This window comes from Acomys russatus, chromosome 11, assembly GCF_903995435.1.
Source record: "Acomys russatus chromosome 11, mAcoRus1.1, whole genome shotgun sequence".
Taxonomy (NCBI): domain Eukaryota; kingdom Metazoa; phylum Chordata; class Mammalia; order Rodentia; family Muridae; genus Acomys; species Acomys russatus.
Window position 1 is genome coordinate 53,043,565 of NC_067147.1, and position 27,817 is coordinate 53,071,381.

A 27,817-nucleotide genomic window follows, 5' to 3' on the forward strand; every position below is an offset into this window, starting at 1 on the left:
ACAGCACAAGGTGCTGACCTTACCTTGAATGAGGGGAATATAGCGAGCCAGCAGTTTCGCCCTTTTCTTTTCATATCCTTTTTGAGTGATATCACCTAAAACAACAATGGGAAAAGAGAATCTCATTACTTGTAAAGTTCCAAAAGTGTTTGTGTCTACGCAGGAGGGTGCACATGTGTGTATGTGTGTGAGTGTGCGTGCACGCATGTACACATGGACGTGCCAGAGGTCAGCCTTAGGTGCTTTTAGCCATTCCCCCGGTTTCTTGAGACAGGGTCTGTCTCTCGCTGGCCTGGAACTAAGCAAGAAATCAGGCTAGCTGACCGGCCAGTGAGCCCAGGGCTCTCAAGGGACATTCCCGTCTCTGCCTCTGCAGCACTGGAGTTTTAAGCACAGACCACCACACCTGTCTTTTTAATGTGGGCTCCAGGGATCAAATGCAGTAACTCATGCTCGTGCGGCAAGCATTTTACCAATTAAACTATCTCTCTAGCCAGCTGCAAGATTTTTAATTTAAAAACGAAAATTAGGATCTTGGGCTGGAGAAATGGCTCAGTGAGTGAAATTCTTTCCGAGCAATGGTAAGAACCTGCTGTGGATCCCAAGAGCCCAAATAAAGCTGAAGGTAGGAGGGCACACCTGTGATCCCAGCACACACCTGTGATCCCAGCACACACCTGTGATCCCAGCACACACCTGTGATCCCAGCACACCTGTGATCCCAGCACACCTGTGATCCCAGCACGCCTGGGGAGAGGTGGGAGACAGGATGGTCCCTGGAGGCTCACAGGCTAGCTGCTCTGGTGTAGCAGCGATAAGCAACAAGAGGCCCTGCCTTAAAGCACAGCACTGGCATGTGGGACCGACCTCAGACATCTATCTACACACACACTGTGCCCCACGCCCTGACACACAAAGATTTTTTTTTTTTAAATTTATAATCTAAGAACTCTACATTAAAGCCTTTCAAGAGGGTTACTAGATAGGTAAGCTGGGGTGAACCCACACCGTGGAAGGCAGCAAGGGGGAGTAGACTACTGATGGGTGGCAGAACTCGGCAGAAGCTGCTGAGAGAAAGAAGTCTGACTCAAAGGCTACACACTCCATATACATTATTCTATATAATGGCACTCTAGAGAATGACAAAACCACAGAACCAAAACAGAAAACGGCTGCCAGCAGAGAGGGAGGAGACTGAGGGGACACAGAGTCTGGGATGGGGTAAGACTTGCATGGCTTGAATCTAGCCAGAATTACGCAACTGTATTCACCAGTCAAAAGCTTATAGACGTGCACACTTGGAAACAGAATCTTATTGTATACAAATAATTCTTTGATTTAAAAAAAAAAAGTGTTCAACATCTTCCAGAAACTTTGTCAAAAAATAGACTGTGAGGCTGGGGAGATGGTTCAGCAGTTAAGAGTGCTTCCTGCTCTTCCAGAGGATCTGAGTTTGGTCCCCGGAAACCGTGTTACACAGTCCAGAACTGCTTGCAACTCCTCTCCAAGAGATCCAATACCCTCTTCTGCCCTCCAAAGGCACACATGGAGCACACACACACTCACACAAACAAACACACACTAGTTTGTATTGACTCTTACAAAAGGCAGCCTCTGAGGTCACACCTCAAACCAGCAGAGTCCATGCCTATATTTACGAGACCCATAAATGGTATCTACACAGGTTCAAGGATCAGAAACAACAGTAAAAGGGACCCATAGGCCCAGCCCAGCCCCCCTCCCGCAACAGTGCCCTAGATGAAGACTCAGGAAAAGGCCTGCTGTCCCCATACATTATCATAAAGAAGCCAGCCAAGCCCGCGTTAAGTTCACTTGGCCGTGAGGTAGGGAACGCACTTCACATTTTTTCCTTGGCCTTGGTCTGCGTGTGCTACAAAAGTGGGAGCACTGTCAGTGGATCTCCAATGTTTTTATGAAGATTTTAGACCAGAAATGCACACCGCAACAATTTTTATTACCAGCTCTTCATGCAAATGGATATTAAATACAGTTTTCGCTACTGCCATTTTGTGCAGTTTTTAGTGTTTTCTAAGTCCTCCTCCTCCATCTTCTACTTTCTTCCAAACAAACAAGTAGAAGGCTGCTGGGTATCAGAAAATACTGCTGCCAAGTGCCCAATCAATATTTCCTTTAGAAGTAGCTTCCCACAGGATATGTAAAGGAAATGTCACAAATGGCCAATCACTCGTATGGGAAAAGATCAAACTGCAAATTTTGAGGTCTGGTTGCTACTGAATACACATCACTTCCAACCAACATAAAGCTTGAAGATGTTAAGTCAAACCGTAACATCAGTGACAGTGTGTACGCTGTTTTCACATGCGGCCAGCAGAAATTATTTTCATATGCCCGACACGCTGGACACTGGTCCCATGCACACACCATGGCACAGCCATCTATAGTAGATAGGATTCCACATTGGAATCCTGGCACAAAGCTGGTACGCTAGGGAAGAGGGAGCTCAAATCCAAGCGTTCTAACCCCAAGATCAATTCTTTCCCGGAGAACAATCAAACACAAACAAAGAGACGAACAACAGAGCCTTGTTCGCCAACCACTGCACAGAACTGGGGAGGCCCTGACGGGAGGCACTCAGAGCTGTTTGTGCCTGAACATCCAGGCACCTGTGGCCTCCGCTGGACAGATGTCTCTGGTGGGTTCGGCGCAGGCAGCTGCTCTTCCAGACTTCCAGGGAGGTTCAGCATGAAGCTGCAGCCGGTGACCCCGCTATAGAAGTAATGAGGACACCAAAGACCACAAAGCACAGGCTCGCCAATATGACTTTAAAAACTTACTGTAAAGGCACTGAGTTACTCTACAGGGGTAGGCAGTAAATGCTGTGGGTAATAGCAAAGAACTGGACAGCCTAATTATCTATCAGAAATACAAAGTAATTCCTGTCACACATCTTTCCTACAGAGTCCGAAACATCCTGGTACTTGACATGCTGAGGGTGGATATCACATGACTCAAGAATGCCTACCAAACAAAAGGGCAGCAATACTGAATGATCCTGCTCTGATACCAGGAAACATACATGCATGCATGCATACCTGCACACGCGTGCGTGCACGCATGTCAATGTGAATTATTTGTATGTGCAGAATATACCACAAAGAGGAAAAGCACACCATTCATTCTGCTTATCTGGCTTCAGGTGTGAGACAGATTCTATTTTTATTTCCTACACTTCTGAACATATTCTTTAGCACAATAAGCACATGCCCTTTTGTATGTAAGAACGTGTGGTAGATGAGCTGGCAGTGTCTTCCTTACACAAGATGTTACTGAGGAAAACGAGATGTATTCTTTCTGGAACTTCTTATGAACCTAAAATTATTTCAAGATAAAAAGTTTAAAGAGATTTGTAGAAAACTATATAGAATTAGTGTTGTTTCTTTTCTATTTTACTCTGATTTTATGTGTATGAATGTTTGCCTGCTTGTATTTACACATGCCACGTGTGTGCTTGACGCCTGTAGAAGAGAGCACTGGATCCACTGGCACTAGAGTTAGGAACAGTTGAGAGTCACCATATATGTGGGTGCAGAGAATCAAACCCAGATCTTCTGCAAGAACAGCAAGTGCTCTTAACTACCGAGCCATCACTTCAGCCCCATGTTGCTTCTTTTTAAAAAAGGGGGCAGGGCTGGAGAGGTGGCTCAGAAGTTAAGAGCACTGACTGTTCTTCCAGAGGTTCTAAGTTCAATTCTCAGCAACCACATGGTGGCTCACAACCATCTGTGGTGAGATCTGGTGCCCTCTTCTGGCCTGCAGGTGTACATGTGGGCAGAGCACTGAATACATATTAAGTAAATCTTAAAAAAAAAAAGAATCCTTGCTGAGACCTGCCAGCACTGCCTTACAGTCTGGAAGACTTATTTTCCAGAAGATATTAAGTTATAAATGCAGTCTGTCTGACAGCTATGCAGTTATGTGCTTCATGTCACTGAGGCTGAGCAGTTACCGGTTATTAGAAATCGCCTCGTCTTCCCAGAGCTAGTGAACACACAGAGCTCTTTAGTGTGCTCAGTCTCTCGGCATCCTCCTAACACTTGTTGAGCCCACAGCAATGCTGCCTTTTCCATTTCTAATTTTGGTAATTGGTGTCTTTGGTGTAACTACAACATAGAAAATTACTCAGCAATAAAAAGAATAGATTACAGATAGCTAAAAAAAAAAAAAAAAAAATGCATATGGATCGATCTCTAAGGCATCACACCAAATGAAAGAAGTTGTTCTCAAAGGTGTATCTTTGTGACACTAAAAACAATGATAAGAAAGAAAATATCCATAGTTGCAGGTTTTAAGGGTTGGGGACAGGACCATAAAAGGGTAGCCTGGGGGCTGTTTCCAAACACAAAGTTCTAAATATAAAGTCATAAAGCCACCCCACTGCACAGTTTAAGTTATTTATAATCAACAGTAAAAAGTGAATATTAATATTAAATATTCTTCTTAAGTACTTGCAGGTCTATCTCATCCATTTTTAATTAAAAGCAGACTTTGTACATGTTAAGTTTAATAAGTATCTTCTTTTATCTCAATGTTTTTTTGTTGTTGTTTTTTTGTTTTTTGGTAAACCAGACTGTGAGGTAGAACTTTATTTAAAGTCCAGAGAGAAGTCACTTGCCCAACACCACACAGCAAGCAAGTGGCCTAACTGGGATTTGATCTTAGGTTTGTTGGATCCAGGAGCCCAGGGCCTTGATGGTGCTCAGCACTGACCTTATGGTCCATGAGCTGGGCTACAGCCCTTCCTTTTTCTATTTTCCATTGGAGGTCAGACAGTCTATTATGGGGAGAGCCTCAGACACTGCAGGGTCCGAGAGAAGTAAGGGGGCAGGGGTGCCAGAAGTTCACTGGGGGGGGCGTCCCTGGACCTGGTGCCTGGGAGGAGGAGGCGGTGCAGGTGCAGGTGCAAAGGCATCTGGGCTGCATGGGAAGGACTCAGGTGGAGATGTCTGAGCAGGGCTTCATCTAGGACCTGTCTCTGGGGCTTGCTGGTCTTGGCTGGCCACAGGAAGCGCTGGCCCATAACAGTGCCCACACGAGTTGCATAGGTGTGGTCCCCAAGAATTGGGCAGAGCTGTAGAGCCATGTGCACCTGCAGCTGACTGGGGAAGACTGTCAGCGGCTGCAGGTGGACCAGGGCACAGCCACAGCTTGTGGCCATCACATGGAAATGGCTGAGGGTATTCTTGACACCCTCCATGATGTCCTTTCGAGATGGGGATGTCACCGGGACTGCAAGATCAATGCCATCCATGTGTTCCAGCTTTAGAGGCACGCGGACTGTCCCCTCAGGAGGCTCAGGGATGCCATCGGTGATGGTGCAGTAGGTGGCTGTGGGTCTCTGGGCTCTCCTTGAGTAGTTGAAGAACTTCTGCAGGTGGCTTGCTGTCTGGGGACAACTGGAGAGGAGCACAAGCCCAGAAGCCTCCTTCCCAGGTGCTCGCAGGGCCTGGAGCTCCTGGTTTCCCAGCCCGAGGGCCTGGCTCAGCTGTGGCAGCACAGACAGCAGTGTCAGCTCTCCCGGTCTCCCTGTCACAGGCAGACCCTGTGGCTTGTTCAGTGTCACCAGAGGTCCTTTCTGATCCACCACAGCTGCCTTCAGTATGTCAGTCAGCTCCTCCAGGCCCAGGTTCTCTGTCCGCAGCAGCCCCAGGAAGGGCTGCTCCCTGCGCTTGCTGGAGCCTTGAAGCCGATGCCGGGCCTTGGTGCCAAAGCCTGCATCCCTCGGCCGTGCAGGTCCCCAGCCCTGGCCACCAGACCCTAGAGACCCAACGCCAAACTCGCAGGGCGCCCATCACCGGAGCAAGCACAGTACCTATCTCAATGTTTTTTAAGGCATGGAAAATATATTCACTAAACTGAATAGTCACACAGGAGAATTCCACTTATGATAACAGCAGAATTGTAGGACCCTAAAAAAACAACAACAAAAACAAAACAAAACAAAAAACAAAAAAACCAACCTCCCTCATTGAAATAACTAGGAAGAATGCATTTATTATTATTTTTTTAATCTGAACACATTACAAAACTAGAAGTGAAGAGGCTGCAAGAGTCTCCTGAAGAAAAGGTAAAAAGCAGGTCAGTGGGCTGAGCAAAACTGTAACAGATGCACATGCTCTGAGCACACCAAGGAAAGGGAGCCCTGCTGATCAGCTGTTGAGTAAATATGCTTCGGACACGAGTGGAAAATGGAGGAGCCAAGCCAGCAAAATGGGTCAGTGGGTAAAGGCACTTGTCACCAAACCTGGCGACTTGGGTTTGATCCATGGAATCCACACAATGGAAGAAGAAAGCAGATTTATCCAAGTTGTCCCTTGACCAACACATATATGCACTCTATGACGCACATGCATATATACACACAAACAAACACGGGGCACGGGGATTGAGTGCTTTTTGGAAAAATAAAATAAAGGCACCACAGGTCTGGTGCCAGCTTTAACCCACTTATCCATGAGCAGCAAGGAGATCTTGGCCAAGGCAAAAGTAATCCCGCTATGGAAAGAAGATGACATAAACTAAAAGCAAAAATTCACACACAGATACAATGTCTAGCATTTGATTAGAAATGACTAGTCATACAGGGCAGTATGAAACTACAGCTAAAAACCATGGAATTTAAAAATAACCATGATCACTATATTTTATGAGTTAATTAAAAAGAAAGCTTATAAGTTTAAATAGCTAAAATCTCCAACCAAAAGGCACCATCTTAAGTCCCAGATAAATTTAATAGCTGATGTATGTAAAACCATAAATCAAAAACATTAAGAAGATAAAGACGGCCAAGGACACATACAGACATGCCACCAACACTGCAAGGACACATACAGACATGTCACCAACACTGCAAAGACACATACAGACACGCCACCAACACTGCAAAGACACATACAGACACGCCACCAACACTGCAAAGACACATACAGACACGCCACCAACACTGCAAAGACACATACAGACACGCCACCAACACTGCAAGGACACATACAGACACGCCACCAACACTGCAAGGACACATACAGACACGCCACCAACACTGCAAAGACACATACAGACACGCCACCAACACTGCAAAGACACATACAGACACGCCACTAACACTGCAAGGACACATACAGACACGCCACCAACACTGCAAAGACACATACAGACACGCCACCAACACTGCAAAGACACATACAGACACGCCACCAACACTGCAAAGACACATACAGACACGCCACCAACACTGCAAAGACACATACAGACACGCACCAACACTGCAAAGGACACATACAGACACGCCACAACACTGCAAGGACACATACATACAGCACCAACACTTCAATGAACATACAGACACGCCACCACACTGCAAGGACACATACAGACACGCCACCAACACTGCAAGGACACATACAGACACGCCACCAACACTGCAAAGACACATACAGACACGCCACCAACACTGCAAAGACACATACAGACACGCCACCAACACTGCAAAGATGGACGGTGGGTTTAATACCAGCTATTTTAGAAGTTGTATAGTAAGAGGACCGCAAGCTCAACGCCTGCCCGAGCTACAAAGTGAGTTCAAGGCTAACCTGGGCAACTTAGTGGGACTCTGTCTCTGAGGAAAAACTAAAACGGGCTCATACACAACTCAGTGGGAGAATCTTACTTGTACAGTACACGCAAGGCCCCATCAGAGCAACAGAAGATCTCAGTGGATCTTTAGAGCCATCCTAAGTCACTATCAAAATTCTTGAAGATGTTTGCCGTGAAAACTGACAGGCTGATTCTAAATCGTTCTGTGAAAACACACAAAGGGCCAAAATTGGTTATATCAAGCTTGAAAAGCAAAGTAAAATAAAAGGACAGACTAAATGTTCAGAATATGAAGACTTGTTATGCTGCAGTGCAAAGTAGAGTAGCTACTAAAATAGACAGGTGGGGACAGTCTTAGCCGCTCCACCAATGGGAAAGTGGTCCTTCCTGCGAGTGTCCTACACTGAAACCCACATGGGGCAGAAATGAAGGCTCTTCCTTCATCCTGAATACAGAACTCGTCTCCATTCACATTGATATGTGAAAGATAAGACATCAATACTTCTTTTTTTTTTTTTTTTTTTTTTAATCACATATGGAGGCTGGGCATAGTGGCACATGCCTTTAATCCTAGCACTTGGAAGGCACAGGCAGGTGGATCTCTGAGTTCTAGGATAGCCTGGTCTACCGAGAGAAACCCTGTCTTGAAAGCAAACAAGCAAACAAACAAACAAATCACATATGCGGTATCTTCACGGTCCTGAAACAGGGGAAGAACTCTCAACCTGGACACAAAGGTCACTAATCATCCTGGAAAATATACAACACTTCAGACCGCCAACACGGCGAACAATCTAAGAGGTGAAAAGATACAGCTATGAAAATACCATTTTCCTGTGACTAGTGAGACAAATTACCATGAACTTGGAGACAAACAACAAAAGAAATTTATTCTCATCTCATGGCTCTAGGTGTCTGAGATCCAAAATTAGTTATAATGAACCAAAAGCTGGTGGCAAAGGGCCTCCCTCCCTCTGCAGACTCTGGAGAGAATTCCTTCCCTGGCTTCTCCATCTGCAGGGGATGCTGACATTCTCTGGCTTGTGCCTGCATCACCACAACCTATCCTGGCACTTACACAGCCTCCCCCCCTTTGTGTGTGTCTCACCTTCCTTCCTCTGTCTCTTTCTGCCAAAGACACTCAGAACGGTATTCAGGATGCAGCACAAACCCTGCATAACTGGTCAGGACCCCTGACCACACCAACGAGGTCCTCTCTCCAAATAACGTAGCACTGACTCAGGCTCTGGGTATCGGACCTGATAACGCATACACGGATGGGTCCTGAGTACTAAAGCGGGAACCCAACTTAAACATGGATGCAGGCTCGGATGTAAGCGTACACACACAGACGTGCATACAGATGAATTTACTTTCCCTGGGCTCTTAGAAGAAGGGGTTCACACTCTTCCTTGACACACTTCAGGCAAGCTTCTCTGCACCAACTCTATCGTATTTACTCTAGGTCTTTGAGGTTTGAAAACAGAGTCAGGGGTAGGGTGCTGTTCTGCTGGAGTGAGGGGCCTTTGCCAAACGAAGTGCCCCATGGGAACGGCGTGGGAGGGTATAGTGCCTCTTGCCTGGCACCCCTCTCCTGTAGTATATCCTCAGTGAGCAGAACATGCCACAACATCTAGGCTTCCTGAGTGGTCCAAAGTATGATTTTAGGTGGAGCGATGGCTCAGAGGTTAAAAGCACTTGCTGTGTTTGCAGAAGACCCAGGTCTGGTTCCCAGCATCCACATGGCTACTCACAACCATCAGTGACTCCAGTTCCAGGAGATACTGTGCCGTCTTCTGGTCTCTGTGGAAGCCAGGCACATAAAACAGTGCACTTACATACATACGGGCAAAAACCTCATACACATAACATAGAAATAATTTTTTTTTAAAAATACAATTAAGGGGCTGGTGAGATGGCTCAGTGGTTAAAAGTGCCGCCTGCTCTTCCAAAGGTCCTGAGTTCAATTCCCAGAAACCACATGGTGGTTTACAACCATCTATAATGTTATCTGATGCCCTCTTCTGGCCTGCAGGTGTACATGCAAGAAGAACACTCCACACAATATTTAAAAAAAAAAAAAAAAAAAAAAAAAAAAAAAAAAAAAAACAATTAAAAAAATTGGTATAGAGCCGGGCGTGGTGGTACATGCCTTTAATCCTAGCACTATGGAGGTAGAAGCAGGCGGATCTCAGTGAGTTCAAGGCCAGCCTGGCCTACAAAGCTAGTCCAGGATAGTCAAGACTACACAGAGAAACCCTGTCTTGAAAAACCAAAAGACTTAAGTGATATTCACTTCTCTTTGTAGAACTGAACTTTGACCTTATGGATAAGGGGAATCTAACAGCCAACAGAAGCCCTTGGGGTACCCAGCCTGATCCGGGGCTGAGAGACTGGCCTGGACAGATGGCAAGATTCTCCCTAAAGAGAGAGGCCCCTAAAACAACAGGCTCCTTTCTCTCTGTGGCAAGAGCCTGCTGAGGCACCAAGGCCATCTACAGACTGACCAACACCATCAGAAGAGGGCTGCAGCTGTCTTCCAAGTCCAGGTGCTGCCATGTGGGGAAGTTAAACGTGGGTGCTCTTGGAGACAAGGGAGGAAAGAAGGTGCTACATATCACACAGGGAGACTCGGCCAGGGGATGGCTCCGCAGTTCTCCTAGTCACTGTTCAGTAGAAAGCTTTGTAACTAGTGTGTGGGAGCCAGGCTAGGGACAAACACCTTCAAAACTACCAACCACGGGGCTGGAGAGGTGGCTCAGAGGTTAAGAGCACTGACTGCTCTTCCAAAGGTCCTGGGTTCAATTCCCAGCAACCACATGGTGGCTCACAACCATCTATAATGTCATCTGATGCCCTCTTCTGGCCTGCAGATGTACATGCACACAGAGCACTGTATGCATAATAAAAAATATATATATATTAAAAAAAGAACTACCAACCGCAAGCGACGTTATAGGAGAATGGCAAATTCTTAACCTTCCTGGAAGCCCTGAGGGGGCTGTGGGGGGCTGCGGGGGCTGCGGGGAGCTTCCAGCCCTATCTGTCTTCCTGTGCTCCGAGAACACAGTCTTCCGTGAGAACAGGCCCTCACCTGCGCTGGGACCTCCCTCCCATCTGCAGAGTCCTAGACAAAGATTCCTCGTGGTTTCTCATTTTGGTTCAAATGTCACTCCTCCTTAAACGGCTTTCCTGCTTAGCCTCAAGGAAACCGAGACCTTCTGATGCTCAACACGTTCACTGTCACCCATCTTTCCCCCACCAGCCAGCCGCCTTAACACTTACCATGACCTAAAACTCCCATTCGCTTTTATTAATATCACTGTCCCTCAGAGTGCACATCATGTCAGGGCCAGTCCCTCAGCACATATTTCAGGGCGGCAATGAGTGAAACGCCCATCTCCTTAGAGTTCTGGCTGGCACGTTATAGTCACACACTTCCCTCCCCAGGGTTCTGTTCAGGCAGGTTCTTTCTTGAGCCTCTCCCGTCCTCACATGCATTTCCTGACGAAGTCTGCCATCTGTGACTCTCCCCACCTCACGATCACATGGGCCGCACTGTGAGCCCAAAGCCTTCATTTCTCTCTCTGACTCTGACCCTCAATTCTGCCATCAGCAGTCACTGGAGGCCGGTGGATCCTGCCTGGCCCCCTCTGCACCAACACAAAATCAGCAGCTTTTCTCGTTTTCCTGGGCTGGTTTTTCTCGTTTTACTTTTGCAGATGAAGCCAGGTGTGGTGGCACACACCTTTAATCCCAGAGGCAGAGGCAGGTGAGTCTCTCAGAGTCAGAGGCCAGGCTGTTCTACACAGTGAATTTCAGGCCAGCCTGGCCTACACAGTGAGACCTTGTCTGAAAGAAAAGATTATAAGTGAGATTACTGGATGGATGTCTACTGTTCAACAGCTGTCACTGGTTTTCAGATATAAAATTTATTTTTTTAAACTGTTCCTTATTCTTGATGAATATACAATGAAGTTTAATGATATTCATCCTCATCGCCCACTTCTTTTTTAAAAAATCCCCCACTAAGTCCAGTTACTGCTGCCTTTATGTGCATTGGTGTAACGTCAGCAACTGGATCATGGGAATCCTGTCAGTCCACATCTTCAAAAAGACTGATTCTCCTTCCCCCAGAGATTGCCAACTGCCATCAGCTCTTCTAGGGGGTGTGGCCTAGAGATCACCTAGACCGTCTCCTTCAGAGTGTTGACAGGCTTGATCTTGTACAGGGCTTGTAAGTTCATGAGTGCACAGCCCTGAGCAGAAGACAGCGCTGCAAAGCACTCCTCCCTGTCTTTTGATTCCTAAATTCCTTCGGCCTCCTCAAGCCTTCTGGAAGAAGATGGGGGATGGGACATACAGATGTCCTATTTAGGGCTGAGCTACTCTCAGTCTTTTATTCTCAGGTTTCTGGCCAGTTATGCATCTCTCCCCTGACTGCTCCCCACTGCAGAAAGAAGCTTCTCTGAGCAGCTAAGAGCATGGAGCCATGGCTATAAACATAAATATTTAGAGGGCACTATAGGAACATGGCCGTCTAGCAAATTAACAATAGGCAGGTTCTACCCTAGGGCCCGTGACCTCACCAGCCATTGGCTTTTGATCAGGATTACAGTAGCAGGCAAAAAGGGTGCTCCTGTGGAGAACACTTCAAACCCAATTGTTACCCTATCCTAGTCATGCCGGTATCACACCAATGGCCACATCTTGACTGGCCAGTTGGTTCTGCAGGGTACAGCACTAGGGAAATCCACTGAGTCTTCTTCTCCTCAGTAGTTTGCATAGGAACTTCTGGAACTATGAAATCTAGCCAGAAGGGAGAAAGTCTCCTGAACAGCTTGAAATCGAATTTTTGGGCTGGAGAAATGGTTCAGAGGTTAAGAGCACTGCCTGCTCTTCCAAAGGTCCTGAGTTCAGTTCCCAGAAACCACATGATGGCTTACAGCCATCTATAATGAGATCTGCTGCCCTCTTCTGGCCTGCAGGTGTTACATGCAGGCAGAGCACTGTATACATAACAAGTAAATCTTTAAAAAAAAGAAAGAGAAAAAAGAAAGAAAAGAAATTGACTTCTCTATGTTGCATAACCAAAGCATATAATGCCTTCAACAATGTGGTCTTACCATGTAGTTACAACAGGCAACCAAGAGCAGTAGAAATAACCTGTGTCACTTTGGAGACTTCTAGTAGGGAGGCGTCCTATGCCTCACACTACGATTTTCACATAATAATCCTTGTATTCTGGGAGTAACATTGTCCACCATGCAGGGTACTTTCCATCCAAACTGTTTTTAAAAGCTATGTTTTGAAACCAGCGCACTAGCTAATGGGTTCCCAGAGGCTTCCGCACACACCCTTAGCTTTACTTGACCCACAACTGTTCCTCTCCTTCATGGCCACCTGACGCCCACTTCTTTCAACCTCCGGCATTTCCTCCTCTTCTTTCACTTCACATATCCTAGTAACTTTCCAGTTATTTAATTGGATTGCTGGATGTTAGGCTTTGACACACGTCCTTTGGGTTAGCTCCCCCTTCCCTGGATTCCCCCATATTCCCACACCCATCCTTGCTTGAGCCCCTCCGCTTTGCTTTTGCCTACTGTCCTCCCTTCCTTAGTCTCCTGGCTGCCCGCAGTGCACCAAGGTAAAGACCTGAAGCTAGGATCTGTATATGAGACAGAACATATGGTTTATCCTTCTGGACCTGAGTTCACTCTGAATAATTTATTTTTCAAGTTTCATCCACCTATCTGCAACTTGTGTTATTTTACTTTTCCTCACAGCTGAGTAATATTCCATTGTGCACATATACCATATTTTTTCCTATCCATTTATCTGGTTATGGACATTTAAGTTGGTTCCGTAGCCTAAGTGCTGTGAATAGAGCAACAGTGAGCATGGATGAGCCAGTATCTCTGCAGTAGGTGTAAAACCCACCGGATGCATGCGCAAGAGCAGTTCTACTGGGTTATAGGGCAATTATATTTATTTGTTTATTTATTTTAAAGAAACCTCCAGACTGATTTCTAAAGCAGCTGTACTAGTTTACACTCCCACCTTAAGTGTGTAAGCACCACCCTACCTTGCCACATCCACAGTGGCATTTGCTGTCACTTGTGTTCCTGATGATGACCATTCTGACTGGGGCTAGACAGACTCTTGTCGTAGTTTTACTTTTCATTTTCCCAATGGCTGAGAATGCGGAACACTTCTAAGTGTCGCCTAGCTGTTTGCATCTCTTCTTTTGAGAATTTTCTGTTCAGTTCCTTTGGACATTTTTTAAAATCGGATTTATATTCCTAATGTTTAGCTTTTGAGTTCTTTGCACATTCTAGACACGAATCCTGTTGAATGAATGGCTGGCAGCAGTTTCCCCCATCCTGTGGCTGCCTCTTCTCTCATTTCAGTTACTTTTGCAGTGCTTTGTGAGGTCCCATTTGTTGGCTGACGGTCTTTTCTGTGAGTCTTACTCAGTGTGCCTATAAACTGAAGTGTGCTCCCTCCCTACCTTCCCCGCAACAGTTTCACAGCATCAGATCTTTCGTTGAGGTTCCTGGTCCGTTTGGAGTTCAGTTTTGTGCAGTAGAGGGATCTAGTTTCATTTTTCCACGGTTTGAAATCCGGATTTCCTTAAGTATTCTTTTCACTCAGGGTTGCTTTGGCTATCTTTGTTCTTTTGTGCCTCTACAGAAGTTTCTGGGTTTTTTGTTTTGTTTTGGGGTTTTTTGTTTGTTTGTTTGTTTTTTGTTTTTTCTGTCTGTGAAGAATGGTATTGGATTTTTTTAAAATTCAGATTGTACCGGGTTGTAGATTACTTTTGGTGGGATGGTCATTTTCACAGTATTAATCCTTCCATAAACATAGGCCATCTTTCCGTTTTCTAGTGTTGTCTCATCTTTTTAAAAAATATCTCCAGTTTTTCGGTGTAGAGGTCTTCTGTTTCACTGGCCAGTTCCCCCCACCCTGGCGCTGTTGTGTGGCTACAGTGGACTGGTTCCCTGATCTCAGCCTGTCTTCTGTATAAGACAAGGCTACTGATTTTTGTACAGTGATTTTCTGCCCTGCCACTTTGATGAACGTCTTTAGGAGCTCACAGGAGTTTCTTGGTGCAGACTTTTTTGGGTCTCTTACATATGGAATCATATCTTCTGAAAGAGGGAATATGTTGATTTCTTTTCCTACTCATATCCGGTCTTACTTGGACAACTGACTTGAGGTTTTGTCCATCTAGTTTGCTGCCTGCTGTAAGTCTGTCAGGCACAGACTTCACTACGCCAAGGTTCCAACCCTCCAGCCCTAGACTCTTCGTGACTTTTATCAGGAAGGGTTGCTAGATTTTTGTTTTAAGGTTTTAGGGTGTTTTCTTTTGTTTTGTTTTGTTTTGTTTTTTTCTGGTCTACGTACACTGAATGGTCTCTTACAATGCTGGGGAGGGGGAGCCACTTTAGTCATAATAAATGGTCTTTTTCGATGTGATGTTGAATTTCATTTTTTGAGCACTTTATTGAGGATTCTGCATCTTTTTCCATCAGGGAGGTAGGTCTGCACTCTCTTTCTCGTGGGATGGCTTTATGTGGCTTTGGTATCGAGGTACTACTGACTTTGTACGCTCCTAGCACTGGCACCGGTTCCCTCGAGTGCTGGTAGAGCTCTGCAGTGAATCCCGCTCGTCTGAGGCGTTTTCCAGCTGGGAAGTTTCTCATTACTGTGTCAGCCTCATTGCTTGTTGTGCGGCTGCTCATTATGAGGCTCGTTTACCATGCCTCTTCTGAGCGTGACCATTAGTTAACTAACCCACCTATGTGGGATGCCCCTCTTGTCACCCAAGCTGTCCACGGACACTTCGTAGTAACCTCCCATAGTCTCTCCCTCTCTCTACCAAATAAGAGAAGGCAAAAGGCTAGGACAAAACACGTCTTTCTTTAGGACAGCCGCTAAGTATACATAATTGGGGGTTAAGAGTTCTGTTGTTGTTGTTTGGGTTTGTTTGTTTTGCTTTTGTTCCCCTCTGTTTCTTGATTTTTCTTTTTAAATTTATGTGTGTGAGTGTCTTGACTGCATGTATGCATATATGTATGTATGTATGCATATATGTGCACCACATGTGTGCCCAGGGCCTGTTGAGGTCAGAAGAGAATATTAGGTTCCCTGACTGGAGTTTGTGAGATACCAGTGGGTGCTGGAGACTGGACAAGGGTCCTCTGCAAGAGCAACGGGTGCTCTTCGCTGCAGCTGACCCATTCCTATTGCTATGGTGGCGGCGGCTGCTGCTGCTGCTGCTGCTGCTGCTGCTGCTGCTGCTGCTGTGACAAACACCTAAAATACCTTAAAGGGAGTGAAGACTTCACAAGTTCAAGTCTCAGGGCTGTCAAGATGGCACAGTGGGTAAAAGTGCTTACCAACCAAGCCTGACAGTCTTGAGTCCAACCCCTGAGAACAGAGGGCTCCCAAACTCTCTGCCCTCTGACCTCTCAATGCAGACCATGGTGCATGTACATACACACACACACTCACTCACTCACACTCTCTCATGCACACACTCACACAAACACACACATACACACAGTGGAACACACACACCTCTCAATGCAGACCATGGTGCATGTACACACACACACAGTGGAATACACACACACTCACTCACACTCTCTCATACATACACTCACACAAACAGACACACATAGTGGAACACACACACTCTCACTCTATCACATGCACACTCAAACACACATACTCACACATTCTCTCTCTCTCTCTCTCTCTCTCTCTCTCTCTCTCTCTCTCTCTCTCTCTCTCTCTCTCACACACACACACACACACACACACACACACTCCTGAAAGCAGAAGGGAAACTTTTGAAGGAGAAGGAGCAACATGACACCTGTGCCTTACTATGTTTGGAGGGGGGAGGACCCCATAACAGCAATTCAGCTTACTTACCCTGTAAGAAGTCAACATAGCCTAAGACCAGAACCTTCTCTGAGGGCCAACCTGAATCAGAACGGTAGATGGTAAGAGCCAGTGATAATGTCAGAGGACCAAGCCCTGTGTTATGAATACAGGCACAGTGGTGCATCTATCTCATCACTGTGGATGGACAGCTGACGGGAGACATGCAGGACTTTCCACATTATCGGGGTAACACCAACCGTCCCCTGCTTGTGTGTGGCTGAGGGAGGAGCACAGACTTCCTAGGCTGTCCAGGTTCTATCCTCCGATACGGTTTCCCGTGAAGGCTGCAGCTTATCTTCCCTCCCATGCACCCAGCAATGATAAAGCCGCGAGCTAAGGAATCCTTCACTTAGACAATTGTGGGTTTTTTAAGAAATTGACAATACTCTATTCTCAGCCAGACGCTTATCTCTCTGCCTTAAAATGGGGGGGAAAGGAAGCCCCAGGACAGATAGAATCCCATTTTTACAACCTCTAGTTGAGCAAAATATGAAAATAATACTGAAAATGTGAAATACATATATGTATATGCACACACACACACACACACATATATATATATGAGAGATGAAAGTAGAGGGCGAACTAAGTGAAGAAAGGGGTGTACAGGTTAGGAGCAGGTAGAAGAGAGGGCACAAAGAAAGACAAATGTCGGCCGGGCGTGGTGGTGCACGCCTTTAATCCCAGCACTCGGGAGGCAGAGGCAGGCGGATCGCTGTGAGTTCGAGGCCAGCCTGGTCTACAAAGTGAGTCCAGGATGGCCAAGGCAAGGCTACACAGAGAAACCCTGTCTTGAAAAACCAAAAAAAAAAAAAAAAAAAAAAAAGAAAGAAAGAAAGACAAATGTTGAACTTTTCTCTTATATATCGACTCCAGGTCTAATTCTCTACATATAAAATTTTATGTGACACTGAATGCATAAGGAAAACTGTTTGGGGAGAAGGAAACAGAAGTTGAGTGGCAAAAAAAGGCTAACGGGGCTGATGTCAGCAGAGTACAAAGTACATGTATGAAAGGTCACTATTAGGGCTGGAGCGATGGCTCAGAGGTTAAGAGCACTGACTTCTCTTCCAGAGGTCCCGAGTTCAGTTCCCAGCAACCACATGGTGGCTCACAGCCCTCTATAATATGACATGATGCCCTCTTTGGGCCCGCAGGTGTACATGCAGGCAGAGCACTGTATATATAATAATAAATAAATCTTTTAAAAAGAAAAGGTCACTATTTTGTATGTCAAAAAAATTAAAGTTAAAAAAAAAAAAATGAGCCTGAGGTGGGTGGATCTCTGTGAATTCGGCCAGCCTGGTCTACAAAGCAAGTCTAGGATAGACAAGGCTACACAGAGAAACCTTGTCTCAGGGAGAAAAAAAAAAAGTTTTAGGACTATGGCTCATTAGTAATGCATTAATTTATAAATAAAATACCACCACAATTTCAAAATACTTACATACATTGAGCAACCCTTTACAAGAACACTGAAATGTCAATAAAACATTCAGCTCCTTTTACAGCTGGCCAAACCCAAGTTTAGACAGGTTATATAAATCAGTGACTTCCCAGCTGACACTGAACAAGATGCCAGCCTCTACGGGAAAACTCCGTAAGTCTGCCTAAAACATAGTCTGTGTTCCTAGGCATCCCTAAGTCCAACAGGGCAAGCTACATACGTGCCGACAGCAATCACAAACTGTAGGGTCCAGGATTAAGGTGTGAAGTTCTCTGTAAGCAGAGCCAAGTGTGACTCTGCCATGATAACCACCTCACCTAGCTGGCCAAGATGAAATGTGCCAGTCTAGGAAGGGGGAAGAAACCATGATTACTGAACCCCAGTGCACTTTGCAATCCTTTATTAGCACTTTGCTGTCTGCCTCCTTTCTCCACTTGGGCTATTTTTTTTTTTCAGAGTCTCCCCGATGCCACACATCTTATGCCCTTTTACTTACATATATATCCCTATATATCTCTATATGAAGTTTTTGTTCTGAGGAAATAATTTAGTTAACTATCAACTCCTAGCAAGCACTCAGACAATGTAACGCCAAGGACTTGAAACTCTGGAGCAGCAATCAGGAGCAATCTGCAAAAAACGCATCGGACACGGAAAAGCTAAACTCCAACTGTGCAGTTTTCCCTGAGGAGCCATATCAAATCCAGTACAACAGACCTTTTCCACAATCATTCCCAACCAAGCCTCCAAACAAAATCAAGAATTCTCAAAGCGGAGCTAACTGGAGAGATGGCTCAGTGGTTAAACGCACTGGCCGTTCTACCACAGGATCCGGGTTCAATTCCCATGTGGATCTGTCCTCCAGGGGCACTAGGCATTAATGTGAGGTACAGACAAACGTGCAGAGAAAATACCCACAGACATAAAAAGAAAGAATTCTCAAAAACTTACTAAACCAACGTCAAAGCGCACCAATCTAAAGTTAATGAATAACATTATGGGAAAACAGATTCTCAAAGTTCAAAATGCATTGAAGTCTCAAACGCAGATTTAAACAGGCATAGATGCTTTCCCCCTATGGCTGGGGTGAGGAGGGGTGGTTTATGGGGAATGGGACTCTTTTTCCAGGCATCCTGTGAGGTATAACATCCAAGTCAAGGGTGCCACTCACCATCTCTGAAGTCTTATTATTCCCTTAGTCTGTTTCTAACAACCACTTACTCGACTTTTTAACTTTTAAAATTTTCATGTGGAGGGCTGATGATGAGATGGCTCGGCTTCCTGTAAATCTGGCAACCGGAGTTCATTCCCAGAACCCACTAGGTGGAAGGAGGGAACCACCTCTCTGCAACCTGACCTCTGACCCTCCCCACGCACGCACCATGGCCCTTGCTTGCCATCGTGCCCCCTCCGAAAAGTGTAAATTAAATGTATCGAAATTCCATAAAGGAGCACTGTACTAACGCACTGTAGCCTCATAATCCGCAAAAGCAACTGTTCTTGTTGCCTCGTTTTTTTTTTACAGGTGAGGAAACTGAGGCTCGGGAGGGAGTCTGGAGTCCCAGGGGTGGGGCTCGGCTTCTGCATCCCAGGCTTCCTGCCCGACGACAGGCTGCAAAGCAGAGTCTTGGAAGCACAGACCCATGGCCTTGACGCTTCTAAAGCACAGAGCACAGCTTGGGCACTAAGACGGCCTTTCGGAAGAGTCCGCCTAGGCCCACCTCCCAGCCAGTCCCTCCGGGTGTCCTTCGGAGGCCGGGCACCCGCCAGTCTGCAGAAGCTGGCAGGGTCTCCGGGCGAGCGGCCCAGAGGGGTGAGTTCTCCAAGCAGGGATGCCGAGAGGAGGCCGGCGGGGGTCCCGTGCGAGGGTACCCCGCAGGTTCCTGGGGTGACGCTCCCGAAGAGCGTGTCCCTGGGCGGGGTGTCGGGCGAGGGTCCCCGGCGGGGATCCCGCTGCGCTCACCTTCCGACAGCTCCAGCTCCAGCTCCGCCAGGCTCTCGAGCACCTCGGCGGGCAGCGGCGCAGCCTCCAGAGGGCATCCGCGGTCGGCCATGACGGGTGGCTGAGGCGTTCCCCGGACCCGGGGCCTGCAGACCCGCAGCGGCCGCCCGCAGCCGGCAGCGGGCGGGGCGCGGCCGGGGCTGCTCAGCACGGGCACGGGCACGGGCACGGGCACGAGCGCGAGCGCGGGCGGCTCCAACTCAGGAGCGCGCCGGAGATGCGCGTGCGCGGCAGGGGGCGGGGCAACGCTTGCGCGGGTACGTCGAGATGGGCCCCGCCCAGCAACTCTTAAGGTTCGCTTCCATTGGCCAATAAGCCACGCCGGAGAAACTGGGAGCTTTACTCCCCTTGGGGGCGCAAGAGGAGCTGTAGGCGGGGAAGATGGACAGAAGCGCCTAGGGGTACCCGCGACCGCCCCCCCTTGTAAGCTGACTTCAGTGTCGCCTAGGTGACCCTCCGGGTTCTCCAGCCTCTTCCTCAGGAGCCTTGCGTTCCTGCTATGGTGTCAGCAAACTCCTTGCATTTTTCGCTGGCCTTGAAGTGATTGCTTATTGCTTTTCACAAGAAACCCTGGAAGTACTCTGACATTGACCAAGAAAGATCTCCAGCAGTGTCTCAGTCCTTGAGATGACCTTGGGACGTTGACGCATAGATATGATGTGTTGGGAACCTTACTGGGATTTTTGAAGGATCTAGTCTCAGAGCCGGGGCGTATATAAATGGTGCAAGGACCAGCTGATAGCCTGGAGTAGGTGTCCATCCGGACTTTGCCATGGGTTGAATCCTGGTGCAGACCTCACATCACTTAACTAAATAGGGTAGGAAAACAAACTAAATGTCTAAAAAGCAGTACTTAAGTTAAAACCAAGGCTCTTTAGTTCCACTCAAGTGGCAGTTGGCAGTAGGTAAGTAAATTTCCTTCTAGTTGAATGGGGGAGGGGGGGAGAAGAAAGAAAAATGAAAAGAAAGGACATGACTGTTCCTAGGTGTGGTGGAGGAGGAAATTTATTATAGATACGTGGGAGGGCATACCCAGAGACAGACACATCTGAGAGTCCAGAGTGGTCATAGCCCTGGGGGAGTGGAAGGGAGAGAGGGGAGCCAAGCGGGGCAGCCAGAAGGCCAAAGGTAGAAAAGTAGCAAAAAGAGAGACTGGGTAACCAACATATCTGGATTATATTAGAAAGAGCCCCTGGGGAATGAGCAGCCCAGCTTCTGGAGAGTTCAAGGAAGAGGTAGGGACTGAGGGATGCTGGGAGAACCTGGAGCGCAGGTCTGCTTTGATATGTTAGATAGGCCCCTCTGCAGCTTGTCCTGGGTTAATAGGTCTGGGCCCTAGACTGCTGGAGATCTGTAAGCTGGGCTGACGGACTCAGAGGGCTCCAAGCCCAGAGAAGTGGTTTTAAAAGCCCGAGGCATTGCTCTAGGTGCCTGGGTTAGAGGTCTGAAGCTCTGGGTTCCAGTTGCCATGGCCAGTAGCTAGTGAAGTCACCATAGCAACAGCGGCAGTCAGTACCAACAACCAGCTAGTGTTGGAACTGTCTAAGCCTTGGTCTTTACAGCTAATAGTGTTCTTTCCAAGCCTTGAGTATCAAGACTCTTTTCCTTTGCGTCTAGGCAGCTCCCAGGAGCTCTTCCAGCCACAGATGCCTGCTTTCCCCAATCTTGCCCTGACACACCACACACACCACACAAACACACACACACACACACACACACACACACACACACATACACCACACACACACACTATACACATACATACCACACACACACAGCACATACACACACACACAGCACATACCACACAGAGATACGACACACACCACACAAACACATACACCACACACACACCACATACCACACACACACACCATACACACACATACCACACACACCACACATACACCTTTCTAGCACTTGTTAGCCACGGTGTTGCCACTCTCTACCACCATATCAGCCAGCCCCCCCCCCACCCCCGCCCTCTACATTCATTGAAAATCCCATTTGGGGGCTTTTAGTGGGCATAATATTACACCTCCAAGAAACAGCATAGAAACGTGTCCCCAGGGGGCTGGAGAGATGGCTCAGCGGTTAAGAGCACTACCTGCTCTTCCAAAGGACCCAGGTTCAATTCCCAGCACCCACATGACCGCTCACAACTGTCTGTAACTCCAAGATCTGACACCAGCACATATAAATTAAAAAAAAAAAAAAAGAAAGAAAGAAAGAAACGTGTCCCCAACTGACTTAAAAACCTGAGTTGACCATTCTGGTTAAACAGAATGTGTAAGCAAAAAAAAAAAAAAAAAGGAGGGGGGGCCGTAAATTACACTGATGGCTGGCTAATACAGGAACCAGTCACAGGCTTTGTGTGAAAACTGGCCGATGGGCTGACATTTCTCCAGTCACTGGGTTCTTCCTAAGGGTGTGTTCTCTGTCATCTTGAGTGAGTATACCTGCTGAAGTTCTCAGAAATCTGTGAAAAAGGCAACTGGGATTTGGCCTTTCAAGTCTGCTGCAGACTGTGTGGAGTAGCTGTGACCACAGCGAGGTGACTGGAGCCAGCGAGCCTTCCTGGAGCAGGCACCCCGGATTCGGTTGCAGTTGATTATCTTGCTACTGGAGTATTTTCACATTGATTGTGAGCTATGCAAAACAGCCAGACTTGAAGGCATTCCAGTAGATTGCTAGGACAGGGCTGCACAGGCTGCCAGGCATAAGGGAAAGGTCTACTTGTCCTTCAAAGACCTGAATTCTTACTTATTCACAGAAGGGGAAAAAAAAACAACCCAGCTTACAAATACTTAAAAATTTGATACAAAAATCAATATTTTAGCCGGGTGCAGTGGTGCACGCCTTTAATATCAGCACTCAGGAGACAAAGGCAGGTGGATCGCTGTGAGTTCGAGGCCAGCCTGGTCTACAAAGCGAGTCCAGGACAGCCATGGCTACACAGAGAAACCCCGTCTCAAAAAAAAAATCAATATTTTAAATAGCATTTAATAATGTTTTAAAGCATTTAACAATCACTTTTAAGGCTTATTTCATGTGTGTGTGGTTTGCTTGCACATATGTCTGTGTAATACCTGCAGGAGAGCCCAAGGAGACCAAAAAGGGTGTCAGATGCCCTTCAGCTAAGACTGTTGTAGCACCAGGTTAGCAGCACTGGAGGATCCAACTTCGTGGACTGGGCAGTGATTAATCTCCCCGGCACAGAGACAGCCACTGTTTGGCTGTCCAAACAATCGTATTGTATAAGCCATACTGGTAAATTCCTTTTCAGTATATGTTCTACTGGTTCTGTTCCTCCAGATAAACTTTACTAATACACCCACCTGCTGGAAACCAGACACAGAATTATGGTAACTTCTCAGGATAATTCAGATAAACATATTAAGGTGGGGGCCTCTGTAGTCTTACCTCTCCCTCCAAAAGGCTGTGTATTCATTTGCCAGCACAAAAGTAACAAAGTCCTGGAAACTGAGCCAGCTCAGCAGTGCATGGTATGAGAATCCTGGAGGCTGGAATTCTAAGGTATCAGACAGAGTTTGATCCTTCTGGCCCGTAAAGGGCAGTCTGTTCCATAGCTGTCTCCCAGTCTCTAGTGGCTGCTGCTGAGCTTTGATGTTTCCTGCCTTGTGGATGTTTTACACCACATACAACTGCCTGCATACTCACAATGGTGATCTTATGTGCCATTGCGTCCCATTGTCAGTAGTCACCATTCCTACCTGATATGAGAACGCTCTAATTAGCTCATATTAACCTGACCATCTGCAAAGACCCAATTTCAAATAAGGTCATATTCGCCGGGCGTGGTGGCGGCACGCCTTCAATCCCAGCACTCGGGAGGCAGAGGGCAGGAGTATAGCTGTGAGTTCGAGGCCATCTTGGTCTACGAACTGAGTCCAGGACAGCCGAGGCTACACAGAGAAACCTTGTCTCGAAAAACGAACAAACAGAAAACCAAACCAAAACAAAAACAATCAAATAAGGTCATATTCGTAGGTACTTGAGATTAGGATTTGAATACCCCTTTGGTTGGGTGGAGGTACAGGTCAACCCATGAATTGTAACATACAGCTAACACGTATATACTGGTAGGAGCTTGCGGAGGTAGGTCTGTGTGAGGCTGGACTTTAAGGATGCCTGTTGCACTAGAATATAAACTGGGCAATAGAGTTCACTGTCGTATGAGGAATCCTCCAAGAGGCCCCATCCCCGGGGAATGAACTCCTTCACATTTGAAGGACTTTACAATCAATCAGTCAGATGAGCGACATGAAGGAGGAGCTGGAGGCTAGTGACGCCCAGTTGTTTCAGAGGGGGAGAGAAACCCTGCACGAACTCAAAGCCTTGCTGTATCTTACTTGTTTTTAAGGGATCTAGTGGTCAGGGGTGTCCTAGGGCACCCCCAAAAGTAACAAAGCTTACCACACCTCACACTTCCTACCATGAGAAGCAGCAGAAGACGCACAGCCTGACACTGCCAGCCACACAGCCTGAGGGCCTCTTTCTAGAAACCTCCACTCAGGGGTGTAGCCAAGATCTTGATGTGGCCCAGACAAGATTTTACAGCAACTGGATAAGAAATGATTATAGAGGTGGGAGCGTGCTCTTTATGGCCGGGAATGCCAAAAGGGAGACAGCACAAATTATCTCTGTGTTAAAGGGCAACTACTGAGAGCCAAACGTTTGGAACCCAGAGGAAAAATCAGGGAGTGAAGAGAAGGAAAACGAGGCAGGAACGAGAGAGGATGCCCCACAGGCTTGACCCTTTAATACGGAGGAAGACTCCATGATCCTGCAGAGCTCAGTATGTGAAGCCAGGATAGGGAGTAGACTGCATTTGAACTGCTTGAGTTGGGAGGACCTTTAAGCAGGGAGGAGGAGAGGGGAAAGCTCTCACAGCCGGGCTTGTAAGACCAAGGCGTGGGGGTGGGGCCAGAGGAGTGGCATGAAAGTGGAGGAATTGAGTAACTACTTATCCCTTGAGACAGATTATGTGAGATGAGAAAACAGAAGAGAGATCCTCATGGTTTGGCCCAAGTAGGCCATTCGGGACACTTGGTTACCACCTGAAGTGCAGGGGCTGGAAGACAGTAGAGCAGGCGCAGGCACTAACTACAAAGGGACCTGAGAGTGGGAGGTGTGGTATTTAAAGCCCAGCTCACAGGAGAGGAGGAAGTTAATCCAGGGGCACCCCTGGCCTGGTAAGGCACCTTAGCAGCCTTCTGCACCCCAGGCTAAAGCATGGCCTATATGAAGCAGGAGATGCTCTGGCGGAGCTGAGGAACTCAGACCAGCAGATGAACCAATTCATAGAGTGCTAAAGCAACCGACAGACGAAGAGTTGGAAAACAGACGAAGGGGTGTTAACCAGATTACTCAAAGGTGGACTTGATAAAGTTGGTGGTGTCCTGGAATTAATTTTCTTTTCCTTTTTTTTTTTTTTTCCCCCTTTGGAACTCACACGGATCTGCCTGCCTCTGCCTCCTGAGTGCTAGGATTATGTGCCACCGTGCCCAACAAGCTGGAATTCATAGTGTGTGTATGTGTGTGTGTGTGTGTGCATGTGTGTGTGTGTTAGATACAAAGCCAAATGCTATGCTAGTGAGCTCCTGTAATGTAGCTTTGCTACTTTGTGGGTTCTTTCCCCCACCCTTTATTCCCTCCCCCGTTCACTAAATAGGAAAAGAGAGAGAGAAAGAGAGAGAGAGAGAGGGAGAGCCTTGAATCTAATTTCTTCTTGTTTTTTCTCTTACCACGGCTACTAACAAACCACCAACCCCTCCTCTCGGGGCCCTAGCATTTATATACCCTCTCAAAAGTTCCCAGAGTTCCAAATGTGACACAATCACAGAAAGCATCTGTAGCTGGCAAAACCAGGCAAATCATAGTCAGCTGCTGAGGACAGTCTGAAGCAGCTTCATATCCCCACACCTGGGATTAAAATGAAAACATATTCTTATGTATGTGCTTTTAAAAATGTTTCTTTTTTCATTTATGTATGAGTGCTGTCTTCATGCACACCAGAAAAGGGCAGCAGGTCCCATTACAGATGGTTGTGAGCCACTATGTAGTTGCTGGGAATTGAACTCAGGACCTCTGGAAGAGCAGCCAGTGCTCTTAACCTCTGAGCCATCTCTCCAGCCCTTATTTGTGTTTTTAAAGAAATCAAAATTCCAGAATTCTCACTACAATATAAGACTTAACTGCCAGAACAATTCGTGGACAGCATAAAAGATAAAAAGGGGGCACAGATTCAGCGGGTCTCATTGGTGGGCAGTTTATCCTTGAGGAGGATAATCCTCAGATTAAACTAGGAGTGGGGAAGCAAATATGCAGGCTTAGAAATGATCTATGCATCCTCAGAACCTCTCCACAGCCAGGTAGGGACGAGGGAGGCAGCAGCTACAGGTGCAGTGCCAACCTAGAGTGCCAGCGTCCGGAGCAACGGGTGTAGCCATGTCCTCCTAGAGCTACGCAGCTATAGCTGGCTCCACCGGGGCAGATGAACCAGCGCTCACGGCAGTGTCCCAGGATGAGGAGGCAAAATGGTTTCTAGAAAATTATGGATTTTATAGAGCACTAATTCAAGCTAGGCCTCCCATTCCTGCCACTGTCCCTACCACTGCTCTTCTGAGACCACTGAAACAAGCCATAGTGGACTTTTTCTTTTTTTTTTTTTTTAAAGGCTTTTCGAGACAGGGTTCCTCTGTCCCGGAACTTCCTCTGTAGACCAGGCTGCCCTCGAACTCACGGTGATCCACCTGCCTCTGCCTCCAGAGTGCTGGGATTAAAGGCGTGCACCACCACACCCGGCGGGCTTCAGCAACCTCTTGACTGGCAATTTGAGACCAGGCTGGCGCTTGCTTGGATGACTCACTACTGACTTCTGAATGTCTGGCAGATTTGTTAAGGCATCTAAGCAAACGGAAGCTAAAGAATTTGGAAGATGGCACCCTGCCTTGGATGAACAATGAAGCTACACATCTCCACAATGACAATCCTAGGAACTGGGGATGGACCACGGATACATACAGGGAAGCTTCTGGATAAGCGTGTCACCTTGAAGCTGGCTGCATGTCAGGTAACTGGTAAATTCCTACTGCTGACGACACCATCCACTTCTGTGGCAGTGCACATGGGAACCCAGCTGGGACTGTGCTGGAAGGCCCCTTGACGCTCACTTACTGACTTTTTAATGCTGCAAGGTATTATTATGCAGGCTCCTGAGGTAGTTGACAGCAGGCCTACAACTACTGGGCTATATGTACTGTATACTGCACTCCCAACGTGCCAGGTAAGATTGGACTGCTGGGGAAATGGCACAACGGTTATAGGTTCAACAAACGACTTTCAAATTGGGATTTAAAGCCTGCTTCAAAGGGGGGAATTCACATCTGGCACAGTGTGGCTGGACAGAAACCTGTGACCAAGGAGACCACAGGCCCCACTGGAGAAGCAATTGCTCTTTGTTTTTTTTTTTAAAGATTTATTATTTATACAGTACCCTGCCCACATGTGTGCCTGCACTCCAGAAGAGGGCACCAAATCTCATTGATGGTTGTGAGCTGCCATGTGGTTGCTGAGACTTGAACTCAGGACCTTTGAAAGAACAGCCAGTGCTCTTAGCCTCTGAGCCATCTCTCCAGGGCCCCCAATTGCTCTTCTTTTATCAAATGAATGTAACACCTTGGAGCACTGCTACTGTCCGTCCTGATAGTGGATGGAAACTCCATACGGCGTCATATTTACTCAGAGACTCATGACTG

General features: G+C 47.0%; 2 protein-coding genes across 3 annotated transcripts in view; both read right to left on the bottom strand.

Annotated features, from left to right (window-relative positions):
- Dip2a (disco interacting protein 2 homolog A) overlaps nucleotides 1–20,155 on the bottom strand; it is an 88,311-nt gene extending 68,156 nt beyond the window's left edge. For both annotated transcript variants that reach the window (XM_051153259.1, XM_051153258.1), the window contains exons 1-2: nucleotides 19,998–20,155; nucleotides 24–95 (exon numbers count right to left, since the gene is read on the bottom strand). In XM_051153259.1, the coding sequence (XP_051009216.1) occupies nucleotides 24–95; nucleotides 19,998–20,088 (163 nt within the window). In that variant the 5' untranslated portion in view covers nucleotides 20,089–20,155. The remainder of the gene's footprint in view (nucleotides 1–23; nucleotides 96–19,997) is intronic.
- Nucleotides 4,809–5,831, bottom strand: LOC127195723 (mitochondrial mRNA pseudouridine synthase Rpusd3-like). The gene is given in 2 exon segments (XM_051153254.1): nucleotides 4,809–5,768; nucleotides 5,770–5,831. Coding segments are annotated over 2 exon segments (1,014 nt in total). The 3' UTR covers nucleotides 4,809–4,816.
- Nucleotides 20,156–27,817: the final 7,662 nt, after the last annotated feature.